Below are 15,437 nucleotides of genomic sequence, written 5' to 3' on the forward strand. Positions count from 1 at the left end.
GAAGACAAACAAATAAGAAGGCGATAATGGTTGAGATGGACAGTTTTTTAAAAATAGGGAGAGGTTGACAACGTGGGACTCCCAGGCTAGCTTTTGAGGGAACGAGGAACGTGTCATACGGGGTGGCGCAGTAAAATGGTCACAGTGCTCTACCGAACCATTTTAGACAATATCGTATTCTAAAACTAACAATTCTTCATCGCTGTAAAGGACGTATGAACCACTACGTGTTATGCTTTGAATGTATCTCCCCATTGACATCCTGCGATCAATAAAGTTCACTCGCTCTTGGAGCTTGCTTTCAGAATATTGGGTGGCAAACACTGAAATTACTCGAAACTGCCTTCCATGTTTCCTTTCTGTCTAATCTTGAAAAATCTACTTCAGCACATCCCCTCAGTCTAAGAACATGCTTACTTGGAACATGTTCGAAGAAGAGAAACTAAAACGGTGCTAAGAACTATGAAATGAATCCTGCTCAGTTCGCCTAAAAGATTTGACTGGTGACTAGTTCATTACAGAAGGACTGGAGGGATACGATCTTGACTCACTGATGTGGCGTCCCTTTGAGTCTTTTGAAAGAAGTGATTGACAAATACTTTAGTTCTGTAGATGTTTATTAAGTTTACTCGTTAGTACCTGTCACTGTTTCCATGGATAGCGAAGACAACAAAGTATAGATCATCAACTACTCTCGTATAAGAAACCTAGGTTAACCATTTTGTGAAACGGTGGTAATATGGGCCAAATAAAAAGTGGGTTGGAAGAACATATTTTATTGGTATACATCAGAGCAGACAGACAGCAATAATAAATGGATGAGGATTGATAGTCTGCATTTCTCAGGTTCCATGAAATAACTTTGCTTTTAAATCTGAATGATAAACAGGCAAAGATGCTACAGGTATTTGGGGTTTGACAACACCCTCACACGTAACACCTTTATAATCGAAGTATACCAACCCAGTCAAATTAGAAGTCATAAACGAAGGGGTCCGAAGACATATTCGGGAAGCCATCGATATATTGGGAAGCGTTTGATCTAAGCTGGCTAACGGTTGTAAGAAATGCGTAGCATGTTGTACCCACTGGTGATCTGGTGCGGATGCGTGAGAGAGCGCCTTCAGTTAGGATGTGTCCAGCAAAACTAACGTGGTCAGCATCAATGTCGAAGACGTACGGGACTGCCTATTTTGGGGATTTATTTACCGCTACAGCTCACTCTCCCTCCTAGTAGCGCAATGATGACCCTAAGATGTGGCCGGCAAAAAGTTTGGTCCCAACGAACTCGCCGTCGGTAAACAGTCTTCCGATAGTTTAGCAGAATCTGGTAGTCTCTCTTTAATATAGGAATCCATGTGGTTCGATATAACAATTGAAAAAATGTATGATGAGAATTTCTATTCATCGTGTTTTTCGCCAGTCCTTCATCTTTTCCAGCCGTCCTGGAAAAGAAAAGAAAATGAAATTTTAGGTGCATGTCAAAATACATTCGTACGTGCGTAAGGACATAAAACGTGCTAAAAAAAGAAAAGACTGGTATAAATGCATATTAATAACATGCGATATTTGGATTTTTTTAAGAAAAGCAAAAAATATACATATATGAGCATGTTAGGAAGAAAGTGTTTGTTTTTGTTTGGGTTTTTGACACAACGTTATCAACAAACGAGGTAAAACGGCTATATAATCTTGCATACCACACTCAGTCAAGCTAAACATTAGGAAGGAAGAAGTCTGAATATATATTTAGAACTTTATGTTCTCGGTGATGTCATAGGTAAAGTTCTATGAACCTTTCAGCTAATTCTTTGAGACGGTGACAATTGTGCTACCAATGTACCCGTCCACTTTAAACGTGATCATTAGTTTAATTGAGACTCATAATCTCCATATTACAGCTTCTACCAAATGCCGAAATACTAATCACCTTGTTTATACTCCTTCGATTAGTTTCAGAATTTTATTCATCATCTCAAAATTTTACTGTTCCTATGGTGCCTCGAAGGTTATCGAAGGCGGGATGTTTAGTTGTTTGACCACTCACTTTTTTTATTACCTAAATAACTGAGATACAAATATCATAAACAAATTGATGCTACCTTGAAAAATTGTCATAAACATCACAAAGCACTCATACAGTACACATGATTTCATCTTAATCTGAGGGTATTTAGTTTTTTGGCTTGTTCATTACCAGCTGGATTACGTTTGTGTCTGTTGTCGTATATAAATGCAGAGTTATGAAATCTTTACTCCTTTGGAAACATCTTGCCTAACACAGTTATCACAAGCCCTATTATGGATGACTTGACCAAACAACCTGATTTCAAGCTATCGGTAACGTGTTTTAGAGTTTCACGATAACTTTAGATTCAGGGTAGAAGTATCAGAAATTATGGCTCTCATCCCAGGTATATGTTGTCTGTTAATCGCCTTCCCAAACACACTGACTCCCCCCCTCCTTACTATAGATCAGCTATCAGCTTAGGACCTGTGAGTTTAGTCATTTTTAGATTTTTAATGTTGCTATAATTTTATTGTTAACTATTGGTAAAAGTTTGGTTTTACTCAAAGTAAATATCAAGCACCGGATTACATACTATATGATTTTGTGGCGTTGAATTGAACTCCCATGATTATTGTACTTGAAGTCTTTCTTGTCAATAAGGGAAACCTCATTCAGCAAGGTACTGTTGAGATAGTCATTAAATTCACTTTGAGATATCTTGCTGTGATGTTTAAGAGTATTTGAATTGTAGTATGAACTAGTAATCCCACAATCAACGCAACTTAATCAAGATGTATTAGATGAGCACGAACAAATGACCCGTATTTGGAATTCTAAATCAAAACAGTCATCGATGACTGTTTTGACGTAATGAACCAAAGATTTATTTGTATTGATTAATACAAAGAAATCTTTGGTTCATATAAACACCACATCTATCACAGCTTAAATTGGGGTGTAAGTGTCTGTAACCGATTGTACGTCTTCTTCTTAAGTTCATATTACGTCTGTTCGACAGTGTATTGGATATAGACTCTGTATTATCTAGAATGAACTCGTTAGTATTAGAATTAGAAACCGAAATTGGAACAATCTAACCAGGGTCCTGGAAGTGCATACAATCATTATGTCGGTTATGCACTGAAACCACTGATATCTAGAGTTTGAACCATAGATTTTCCAACGCTGTCCTCCCTCACGAAATAATGTTGAATCTTCATATCTTCAAGTTATGAATAACCTGGCTTCGTTTAAGACATATTCCACATATTGACTAGAGTATTCATTAGAAATGGCTTCATGATAAGTATAAATAACAGTTGATATAAAGCTATCCGAATTGTAATGAAAATCAAGCTCACTTAGTGCTCGTGCTTCGCATTCAATAAATTTCCCACAAAAAGCAAATGCATTATGAGGATAAATAATATATGATATGACATCAAGATTTGGTTTGTCTGAAATATTCCCCTCAAATTTATTAAGAGTTTCATTGAAAAATAATGGATCATTATGAAAATCAGCATCTACCAAAACTGAATCCGGTTTTCGATCATGATTTGACTCATTCAACATATTATTCTCAGAGTTGTGAGAAATTTCATCAGAAATTTGTGAATCATTATGACAAACCATATCTGGTACCATAACATGAGAAATCTGATAAAAAGTTGTTTGATTGGAAACTTTTGTCTCACAGTGATTCCGGGTTTCATCCAACTTTGAACTGCTATGTGACGTTATACCACTTCTAGAAGTCTTGAATAAAGATAAGTGATCATTAGAAACATCCACCTTGGTAGAATCACAAATTTTAGCATTAGTTTCAACGAAATGAATCATGGTATTGCAAAGTGAGTAAATATGTCCAGTTTTACCACATTTAAAGCATTTAGAATTACGAAATACACATGAATTACATGGGCGAAACTTGCCACAGAACAAGCATTTACCGAACTTGTGCTCATCTTCATGAACTGTTTTACAATTTAATGAATTGTTATGTGAATAACCTTGACTACGTATTGGACTAGGACGACGTAGTAAAGTAGTGGAATTCGTGATGTTCTGGCGAGTCATTTCATCGAATTTTTCTCCCTTACCGCATTCAGAATTTGCATACATTACATGGTCCAGCAGTAGTTGCTTGAGAGTTGCATAAGGGAGTGAAATCGGCTTGTCTGGAAATGTCAAAGTCTTTACTAAGCTGTATGCTTCTTTTACGATGAATGTAAGGAAATGAGCCCCAATATTAAAATCCTCAATATCTTCCTTGGTCATAGACCAAATTTTGAACCTCTCCATGTAATCCTCAAAATCATTAAAATCTGAATGTATATCCAACCGTTCCATTACAGGTTTCATCGCGACGCCAATGGGATGTTTAAAAGTATCTGAATTGTAGTGTAAACTAGTAATCCCACAATCAACACAACTTAATCAAGATGCATTAGATGAGCATGAACAAATGACCTGTATTTGGAATTCTAAATCAAAACAGTCCTCAATACAAAGAAATCATTGGTTCACATAAACACCACACTTGCTATTCGCTTTATATGTACTAATTCAGGCTATGGCTGACTTGAAATCCGAAGCAACGGCTAGTTTGTAGCTTTGGGAAGAAAAGTATTTGTGCTAGGTTGACATCTTACTGTCCCTTTTTATCCATGGAAATTTTTCAACGGCAAATTTCTTGCTTAGTGTTTTTAACTTTTATCGAAGAAACGTCTATAGCTGAACTGTCGACAGTAACATATTTTTCCAGTGAAATCTTGCAGTGAAACTTCGTTAAGTTGTTTGAATGTGTATTAGGTATATCGACGAACTTATCAGTGTGCTATACCAGTAAGCAACTCCGCATGTAGCCCCTCCGGGGGCTACTGCTGATCTCAAGCCCGGATAAAGGAGGAGGGTTGGGCATAGGGTTAGCGACCCCGTCCTGTAGAAAACCAACTTGCTGAAAAAAACGCTAACCAGGAAAAATTATTCAAAACATTTAAACTCTGCCCTGGGAGGCGAAGGAAGAATTATGATGCCTCATGATGAAAGCCGAGTTCCTTCGGACGTCACGAGGCCGATGCCCCTTCTAACAACCATAGCAACAATTTTTATAGGTACATGGAACGTCTGGACAAAGTGAGAAACCGGGAGAGTTTTCCAAATTACTGCAAAAATGAGGAAGTACAACCTGGAGGTGCTTGAGATCAGTGAAACACATTGGACGCAGGTCGTACAACAACGACTAGCTTCACGGGAGCTTCTGTTATGCTCTGGCCATGAAGAAGAAAATGCCCCCCCCCACACAAGGGGTTGCATTGATGCTGTCCAAACAAGCACACAATGCACTTATAGGATGGAAATCTCATGGATCAAGGATCATCAAAGCCTCCTTCAAAACAAAGAGAGAGGGCATTACAATGAACGTCATCCAATGCTATGCGCCTACCAACGACTACAATGAAGACGTTAAAGATCAATTCTACCATAGGCTGCAGTCAATCGTTGACAAGTGCTCGACAAAGGACCTCACCATTCTGATGGGAGATTTCAATGCCAATGTTGGAATGGACAACACTGGGTACGAAGACACCATGGGACGACATGGACTGGGAGAAAGAAACAAAAATGGTGATAGATTTGCAAACCCATGTGCCTTCAATAAACTGGTCATAGGTGGCACCATATTCACACACAAAAACATACACAAAGCCACTTGGATTTCACCGGATCACTCTACACAGAACCAAATCGACCATATCTGTATCAACAAGAAGTTCAGGAGGACGATGGGGGATGTGAGAACCAGGAGAGGAGCTAGATGAATACCTTTCCTAACGTACATAAAATTACTTTGTGTTGGCGATGAGTAATTTTTACCATATTTCTGGAGCTATTATAACTACTGTGTTGTACTTGTAATTTATTGTCATTAAACATCGCCTAGAACCGTTCTAGGGTTACTGCCGGTCCAAAGCCTGTGTAAAGGAGGGTGAGGAATAGGGTTAACAACCCTGCCCCCTAAAAACGAACCTTCCTATAAAGCACTAACCAGCAAAACATCGCTGATATTCTAGATCATTCTCGATACTTCACCATAAAATAAGATCCTGGTAACTTAATGGAAGTGATATTTTTCTAAACTATTTCGCACAACTTTATTTTTAAATGTGATATTGGTTTTTCCCTTTTAGCCATGTCTCAAGAGTTTCCAGTCACAACAGTTCTGTTTGTAAATACCTTCGGTCAATGTCTATAAGTATAAGCTTTACATATGTATCTAAGTATTTTTCGGAAGTTTCAGTTTCGAAATTTGTTTATTTACTATTTGTTTGATATTTTAAAACACACGGTTACTATTCTGAGATGGCCACTGACTCTTAGTTTAGTTGATTTCAATGTTTAAGGTACACTTCAGCATTTCAGAGTGATATAGTGTCTTTCGTTGTGGAACAACACCCCATTCTTTGGTCATATTAACTCTGTAGTAAAAGCTGAAAACTCTGGTTGTTAGTTTCAACTTCCTTTTGACATTTAGCGGTGGTTCTACTATCATTTTGAGCTGCCCAAGCTGTTTTACATGTATGAAAGTCTATGCCGCATCTAAATGTTGCATTTTTAAGCCAACTGTTAGCTTAAATACCTACTTATGACTTATTTTTTTTAGAAATCAGGTTCCACATTATGGAACAGCAGCACATCAAGTCTCGGTGGCAATGTAAGCGACAGATTAAATGACTTGAATGGTCGTATTTCAAAACTTGAACTAAGTGAAAGCACTAGTTCAAGTAAAAAACTGTGCAATGGTTACCATACCGATTATTTCCCGGTCAAAAATCTCCAGTCAATAGATCGACGGGAATTTTCGGAAATCAATAACACAAATAGCAGCAAGAATTCTGTACGTTGTTTGGACTCTTCCCTAACTAGTCCTCTTCGTGCAACAGTTAGTCTTCCAGTAAACTCTCATCACTCATATCACAGAGGTGGACTTGTGGGCCTTAATAATCTTGGAAACACTGTAAGTCAAATGTTATCACTTTTTTAGTATACATTATAATTTAACTTTTCAAGGTAACGCTGAGCTGGTTTTTAGCACTTAGCATTAGTGTTTAAACATTTCTAGATTGCGTCAATCAAACAACACTTAAACTCACTTCAGATACATTGAGTAATCAAATAAGCAAACAAACAAGTTATTATTTATTTAATAAAGAAGTTCACAATAAACTGAAAAAAGAAAACATTAATTAAATTCACTTAGTATTGTTTGTTTGAATCTTCCCATTGATGTTTTAGGACTGCAACTGGTCAGTCTCTAATTAGCATATGTGCATACTGTGCGTATTGCCTTGATATAGCTTTAATTCACAAGCATTATAAGCAAAGATGGATAGTGGCTAGCAGTGGAATCCAGTTTGACGCGCGTTTCGTCCTATTTGGGACTCGTCAGATGGATGTATCTGCACCTCACAGTTGATGTTCACTCTGGGACTTGAACCCAGTATCTTTCGCTTCAAACGCCATCGCGTTATCCATTCGGCCACTGAGTCCTGATAGCCACTTTCTTGCGCGATGGGGTGAAGTTTAAATTCACTTAGTATTGTTTGTTTGAATCTTCCCATTGATGTTTTTAGGACTGCAACTGGTCAGTCTCTAATTAGCATATGTGCATACTGTGCGTAATACCTTGATATAGCCTTAATTATTTTTAAGAGGTCATTGTACCTAGTGGTTTTATATCTTTTAAAATCTGTGAAATTTAATTATCAAAGACTTCCCCCCAAAAAAAGATGGAAATATGGTTGCGAAAATCTTACCAAATGATGTGATAATGATATGGTATGCAAAAATATATAAAAATTGGTAAAAAAAAGTTAAAACAAGATTTACACCTATAATAAAACCTTTCTATCTTCTCTCTCGCTTTCATGATTGTATGGAGTAAAATGAGGGTAAAAGACAGTATTATGTCAACAAAAGTTATTTCAATGTTTACAACTGGACGTTCAGCAAGATTCGAACCCAGGACCTACCAGTCTCGCGCCGAAGCGCTTAGCCAATAAACCACTGAGCCGGCATCCGATAATGTTTATGTCTAACTTCAACCAATCCACGAAGTTGAGCAACCGTTCACCAACTGTCTTCAGTGAGTTGGTATCTCACAACAGACCTGGTTTGAACTCAACTGGTCACTGCTTGTCACTAGAACTTCAGGATTTACCTCTCGAAGTCAGTCACTAGTGGATGCGCACTGCTGATGAGTCCTACAATAGGACGAAACTGTCGTCCAGTGCTTCCAGGTTTTCCATGATGGTCTAGCTTCAATTGAATCATGATTTCAACTATGAAAATACTAAATCTCCACAAAAACCCCTTTTGATATTAAAACAAAACGACTCTTTTTCACATGATAATCCTTTAAATTCCATATTATGTTCATCATTTAAAATAAATAAAAATGATTGACTTATATATAACTAACAGAAATATATAATTAATTCATTATATTTCTATAATTAGTATCATTTTTTTCTGTTTTCCTATTTAAAATGATGTAGGGGGTTAATTGAGTGAAAAAAATTGTTACTAACATAGATACTATATTTATTTTAATTAGTAATGAATATTCTATCATAGATGATATATGATTTAGTATCCAGTTGTATTAGTGCCTGATCCTATGTTGTAGCTGACTGACTGACTGACCATAATTAAAAAGGAAATTTAAATAATTACACAGGTTTTCTTTAGAAGAAAACTAAAAGTAAGTTGAAAATACTACGAAATGACATTAAAGAATAAAATGTTGTTAAGTGAATGAATCCAATTGTGCAAGTGAGACTAATTTATGACATATCATTATAATTATCAGAAGGGGTTTTTGTGGAGATTTAGTATTTTCATAGTTGAAAGCATGAGTCAATTGAAGCTAGACCATCAGGGAAAACCTGGAAACATTGGTGATGTAAACAACGAAACAAGAAGCCTTAACAAACTAAGGAAGCTATTTTTGGGGACGTTATCTTATTTATTTCAAAGCTTATATAACAGTAACATTTACTTTTGTTCCTAGTCTATTCTACAGATCATGAGCTTTTGTCTGATGTATGATTCACTGCCATAGAATTTTCTATTCCAAAGCTATTGTAATTTAGACGTAACCTTTTGTACTCTATGTTCTACTCTAATCCTCCAGTTTTGCACATAATTGTATTTTCCTAATTATCGTACGTTGTGATCGGGTTAGTCACCTATTTATTTATGTATCTTTTTACACTAATCTGGAATTCGGGTACCAGATAGGATTTTGGAATAAAGCGAGTAGTGTTCCAGTTATCCTGTCTTCTCTCTCGCGCGCGTGCTTGTCAGCCAATCAGGGATAGAATAGTTTTCGTCTCTCTACCCCCACTTCGAACTCACGCATACTATCCTTAAACTTAGGCCAGTCAGCCTATCGTGTCAAGGTCTTAATCTACATTAGACAAGTTATCCTCGGCACGAAAGTGGGTAGACAGATCAAGGACGTCACAATTGGACGGCCGTTTCGTGCTATTGTGGGACTCCTCAGCAGTGCTCATCCACAACCCCGCCTCGCGAGATTCGAGCCCAGGACCTATCAGTTTCGCGCCAGAGCACTTAACCTCTAGACCACTCAGCCGGCCGGCATCAAACGGTGTTAATATCTGACTTCAACCAATCCACGAAACTGAGCGACACATCTACCATTGTCTTCAGTGAGTTACTATCTCACAACAGACCCGGTTGTTTTAAATGTAAATGAGCTTATAAAAGTTGAAGTAATAACAAGATTTTTCCAAAGAAAAATTATTTGAAAAATACAGTTCTAAAATATTTAAGATAATTTTATTAACCAATAGGAAGCTAAGAAAGTGGAGAAATTTCAAAAACAAAACAATAAAGCTCATTGTATTATTTCATGAGCGAATATGTAGATAGAAATAATTGGGTTTAAACTATTTTACTATAATAAATAATTTTTTTCTATTCCTAATATCAGTCAGTCAGCTACAACGTAGGATCAGGCACATATATGCATCGGTTCAAGTTGCCATACCTCATTAGCACAACATGATGAACACCGAATTCATAGAAGTAGTTCATGTAATGGTGATAATATATAAAAGAAAGGTTGTATATAAGGATATAATATAGGAAGGAAGACAGATATGAAACGATTTTAATCTCAAGGTTTAAGGGAAGATAAAGAGTGTATACACCTACGCCATTGTGATCGATTCTGAGCCATGTCACACAGAGTCTCCGACCATACCACGTTAAAAGCACCGGTTTTGACATGAAGTGAGAATAACAAAGTCACATATTCAATAAACTATTATATTACATATGTATTCATTTCCATTAGCTAAATAGACACATATGCGAATTAATTTTATGAGTATGAGGACTTGTGAGGATTGTAGTTGATCTAAGCTAGAACATCACTAAACAACTGTAAGCTTCCTGCACGAATCAAATTTTACGGATAACTGTATGGCATAGATATTCTATGAGCTGAGTGGTTCAATTGAGAAGCTTTCATTATTGTTCTGACCAAACGCATCAGTGTGTGCATGCTTCAAAATCAGTACAACCAAAAGAATCCACTTCAGTCAGTCAGGTGTTTGCAACGTAGAACACCGGTTCAAGTGGCCATGCTCCATTAGCACAACGAGATGAGACTTTAGAAACAAATTCCATGGTATTAAAGTCAGTTTAGTAAACGAGAATATCAGTGGAGACAATCAGATATGTCTTAATACAACATTACAGAATATCTTGGTAAAATCTGAGAACCATACAGTAAATACTTCATTCGCAAAATATTCATCAATTGTCTCAGACTTTGTTGTTCCTTCATTTCCATTACAATCGTACAGGAAGGAAGACAGATATGAAGCAATTTTAATCTCAAGGTTTAAGGAAAGATAAAGAGTGTATACACCTACGCCATTGTGATCGATTCTGAGCCACGCCACCTAGAGTCTCCAACCATTGGTTACGATAGTCACCTCTAACAGCACACTAATATCATTTTATCATTGTTTTACTAAGTAACTGTTATCAGTATAGGGTTGTGGAGATTGTTGAATTTAGATTGATATCACGAATAGATCAATGTTAGACCATCGAAGGTCCTGGGATTCAAGTTCCACATTCAGGATCGTGGATACATACTGCTAAGGAGTCCCATACTAAGACGAAACAGCTGTCCAATGTTTCCCGATTTTCAATGATAGTCTAACATTGATCCATTCATTATATAAACTAAATAATCGTTATATATATACTGTTAATTGATACTCAAACTGAGTTAATTATAAATAACATTGAATCGATTAGTAATTTGGCAAGCATCTAGTGTTGAGAAAATATTTCGAATATTAATAACATTCCTATTGAAAAAAAAGATTGACAAGTAGAGTGTCTTAGTTTATAGAACTGTGAGTATACAGTAGTGTTTTTAAAGATTTTTTTTGGTGAATAAAATTGTTCGATCAATTTGTTCGTTGATAATAATGTTATCCGTAAATCTATTCTTTTAGAGTTATTTATCGATTAAGTGCTCACGCGCGAGACTGTTAGGTCCTGGGTTTGAATTTCGTGAGGCGGGATCGTAGATGCGCACTGCTGAGGAGTCTCACAATAGGACGAAACGGCCATCCAGTGTTTCCAAATTTTCCATGGTGGTCTAGCTTAAATTAACTCATGATCTCAACTATATCAAATATACTATAATTGTTAATGAACTTGTTTACCTTTAACACGTTACCTTCTTTTATCCACATGTGTTTGATGGCTCATCGGATATGAAATAATACTTAAGTGATTACAGTAGGTAAAACTAGTAGGTTATTCATTTAAACCAGGTCCCAAAACAAATGATATGTATATGTATGATAGGAAATTTCAGCTATTAATCTCAGTCACAGTTAATATAGAGTTGAGCAAGATTGTTCGTCAGCCCAAGTTACAATATCTTATCAGCAAGATGCAATGAAATTAGAAAAATCGTAATGGTCATGGTGGAAGTGATCGTAGTGTGAAAGACTAACCATTGAGAATATAATTCGAGAAGACAGGATGAAAAAGCATGTTAGAAAAAAGTCCTTAGACTCAAATATCTAGTGGAAAATAATGAATGAACGATTGATTAAAATATGACGTCTCACATTTTCGCATCGGAACCAGTTCTTCGATACTAAAAACCTTTTAATATTGCTTAACGGTTACTTGAATTTGTTTCTATTTATTTCAAATGTACAGTCGTTCTTCAACCGGGCTCAACAATTGTTTGTTAACTATCATATATATGAGTTTATGGTATACATTAGTTGTTCAATAATCATCTTTCAACCTAATTTTCTAATCAGTAGATGTCTTCCACTATTTCCATTGAATGTAACTTGCTGCATTATGAAATATGATACATATAGGAATGTGTGGGACATTTTTTGTATTGACTTGCTATTTACCATATATTATGTTATTTACCTAATTAGTTAACTCTTTCCTTCGTAAAAATATTCTAATTCCTTTCTCTTTTTCCTTATCTTAGTGTTTTATGAATTCGATTCTTCAATGTTTAAGTAACACTGCTCCACTTACCGAGTATTGCTTGGAAGATCGATTTTTAAAAGACATCAATAAATCAAGTTCCATGAATGGATTGTTATTTCATTGTAGGTTGAATTTGAATTATTTTGTTTTTTGGTATTTATTAGTATTTATCCCGTTTTTCTTTAAATGTTATGGAGATTTCAGTATTTTCATAGTTGAAAGCGTGAGTCAATTGAAGCTAGACCATCGTGAAAAACCTGGAAACACTGGGCGGCTGTTTCGTCCTATTGTGGGACTCCTCAGCAGTGCGCATCCACGATCCCTGAAATCCCCACAAAACCATTTCTGATTATAATCATTTACTCACTAGTGACTGACTCCAAGAGATGTTTCCTGGAGTTCTAGTGAGAAGCAGTGACTAGGGGAGTTCAACCACGTCTGTTGTGAGATATCAATTCACTGAAGACAATTGGTGAACGGTTGCTCAATTTCGTGAATTGGTTGAAGTTAGAAATTAACACCATCGGATGCTAGCTCAGTAGTCTAGTGGTTAAGCGCTTTGGCGCGAGACTGGTAGGTTCTGAGTTCGAATCTCACGAGGCGGGATCGTGGACGAACACTGCTCAGGAGTCCCACAATAGGACGAAACGGCCGTCCAGTGCTTCGAAGTTTTCCATTGTGGTCTATCTTCCATTGACTCATGATTTCAACTATAAATATGTAGCTTTTTGTAATAATATTTGTATTTCGTTTATTTCTGCAAAGCGGTAGACATACTCTACTTACTACCCAGTAAAATGAATCGATAAGGTTATCTTTAATCTCTCATTCATGTAATAATAATAAAGTCTAATAATCTTTATTTGGAATTTTAAATTTGGTCTTCTGACCTCTTAATCACTAACATCCTATTACCTTTTAAGAAATAAAGGATTCATTAGAAATATAAGTAGAGAGAAGAAATATTTCTTTTCTCTATTCATTTGTTTTTTACTAAGCATCTCAATAGGAATTTCTACCATAATAAAACATTTGATAAATTGATTATATTAACAATACACTGGGTAAGTTGGTAAAAACACTTTGTTTTTGGTGACTGATGTTTTGTTTCTTCGTCTTCAAATAGCATATGCTGATTTAATGAAAGAAATTTGGGATCCTGATATGGCTAATTCTTCCACTAGTCCAAGTCGTTTTAAAAGTCAAATTCAACGATTTGCTCCTCGTTTCATGGGATATTCGTAAGTATAATATTTTATCATTTATTAATAATTTTGTATTTATATGGAAGTTTAAGTGGCGTGAATAAAAGGATATTTTCGATAGTAACTTTTAAGTATTTCTATTTATGGCTATCAAACCTGGTCTACAAAAGGCGCAGTAGATGAATAAGTTACAAATATGTATAAACTTCTTATTTGACAAGCCGGTTGAGTATTGTAATCTAAGTATAAGGCAAAGTTAATGAAATAGCTCTGAAATAGATTGAAAAGGTGCATTTTTATTTATTCTTTATTCTTCGGTGCAAATTCTATTCCTCAATTTCATTTGTTCATTCCAAACTACATTTCTTATGTTTATTTTCCCTTCTGTAATCGATATTATTATTTCCTGTTTCCTTTTTGTTAACCGTATTAAATTAGGCTTGACAATTTGGGTTAATGCACATTCGTACATAGCTCCTATCCTGTTGCTGAGTAACTAACTTTCCTGATGATAGATCGCTATGTTTGAAGAAATTAGGGCATTACCTAAATTGGCGAACGGGACGAAGGGTCAGCGACACAACGACAAGACAAGCTGAGAAATTCCTATGCGTCCCAGCCCCGCTAACTAGAGGGAGAAGATCAGGTCCAAATGAGTGAATGATATACTTCACAAGCAGTCAGAAGCACGAATAACCACATGCACACAACTCAAGCGTATATATACAGCATACAAATATCCTTGAGAAACGTCACAAAACAGCATATTAAAAGAGGCAACGAACCAACGATGTTTAAAATCCTCCCAAGTGGGAAATACAACTTGGAGGTAAAAATGGGCACTTTTGGTGCGAAAACGAGAAATTCAAATTTCCGAAATAAGATTTTTTAAAAATAAGACGTTGACCAAGTGGTTTTTGGGTTTCTAGCATCCTTAACACAGATCACAATATATCTTCCAAATCGTTTTAATCATATTTTCAGTTTCCATATGTATAATTGCAAATAGTTAATGGAAAGCTGACATAGTTTGTAACCTGTGTGTATACTAACTTTCAAAAGCTGTTAGCCACCCATTGAAAAATAAGTATTTGTTTCATACCACAGATTGACTTTGGTTAGCCAACTTTTGTAAACATAGAAGAACTGGAGAAGTGGTGACCACTGGAATCCAACCATATCGGGAGTGAAGCACACTATTAACAGCAATGGATGGTGGTCAGGAATCAACGAGAACTGACTGAAGTTAGAAATGTAAACATTGGATATTAACTTTAGTGTTCTGAAAGTGATGGATGCTTATTATGGTCATGAATGTACTAGGGCAAGACGGCTATCTGATCCTTTCTCGATTTAATTGATTGTCTCACCAAAATATAGCAGCTCACTTCGTTTCCGATTCATGGTTCTTTTTACATAAAAAGCAATAGAAGCTTTATCCTCACAGCAGTTTAATCCATCTATTTGAATACTAGCAAAATGGTCAATAGTCGAAGAGAGTAGTTTAAAAATATAAATAATAGGATTGATTGAGATTAGACATTAACACCGTTGGATACCGACCAGCTCAGTGGTCTATCGGTTAAGTGCTCTGGCGCGAGACTGGTAGGTCCTGGGTTCGAATCTCGCGAGGCGGGATC

The 15,437-nt window shown here is 36.1% G+C and overlaps 1 protein-coding gene and 1 non-coding gene across 2 annotated transcripts in view; one reads left to right on the forward strand and one right to left on the reverse strand.

Annotated features, from left to right (window-relative positions):
- Nucleotides 1-2,301: 2,301 nt before the first annotated feature.
- The window catches only part of Smp_212390 (ubiquitin-specific peptidase 2 (C19 family)), a gene marked incomplete at both ends in the record, with an annotated part of 56,546 nt that continues 43,410 nt past the window's right edge, over nt 2,302-15,437 (forward strand). Inside the window, 5 exons of the mRNA XM_018796152.1 lie at nt 2,302-2,340; nt 2,380-2,496; nt 6,678-7,031; nt 12,591-12,714; nt 13,719-13,833. Coding sequence (XP_018650394.1) covers nt 2,302-2,340; nt 2,380-2,496; nt 6,678-7,031; nt 12,591-12,714; nt 13,719-13,833 — 749 coding nt within the window. The remainder of the gene's footprint in view (nt 2,341-2,379; nt 2,497-6,677; nt 7,032-12,590; nt 12,715-13,718; nt 13,834-15,437) is intronic.
- On the reverse strand, nt 7,494-7,560 carry Smp_tRNA_01490_Gln_TTG.1.1. Its single transcript has one exon. It is a non-coding gene (tRNA).

Source organism: Schistosoma mansoni, chromosome 2 (assembly GCF_000237925.1).
Source record: "Schistosoma mansoni strain Puerto Rico chromosome 2, complete genome".
Classification (NCBI taxonomy): domain Eukaryota; kingdom Metazoa; phylum Platyhelminthes; class Trematoda; order Strigeidida; family Schistosomatidae; genus Schistosoma; species Schistosoma mansoni.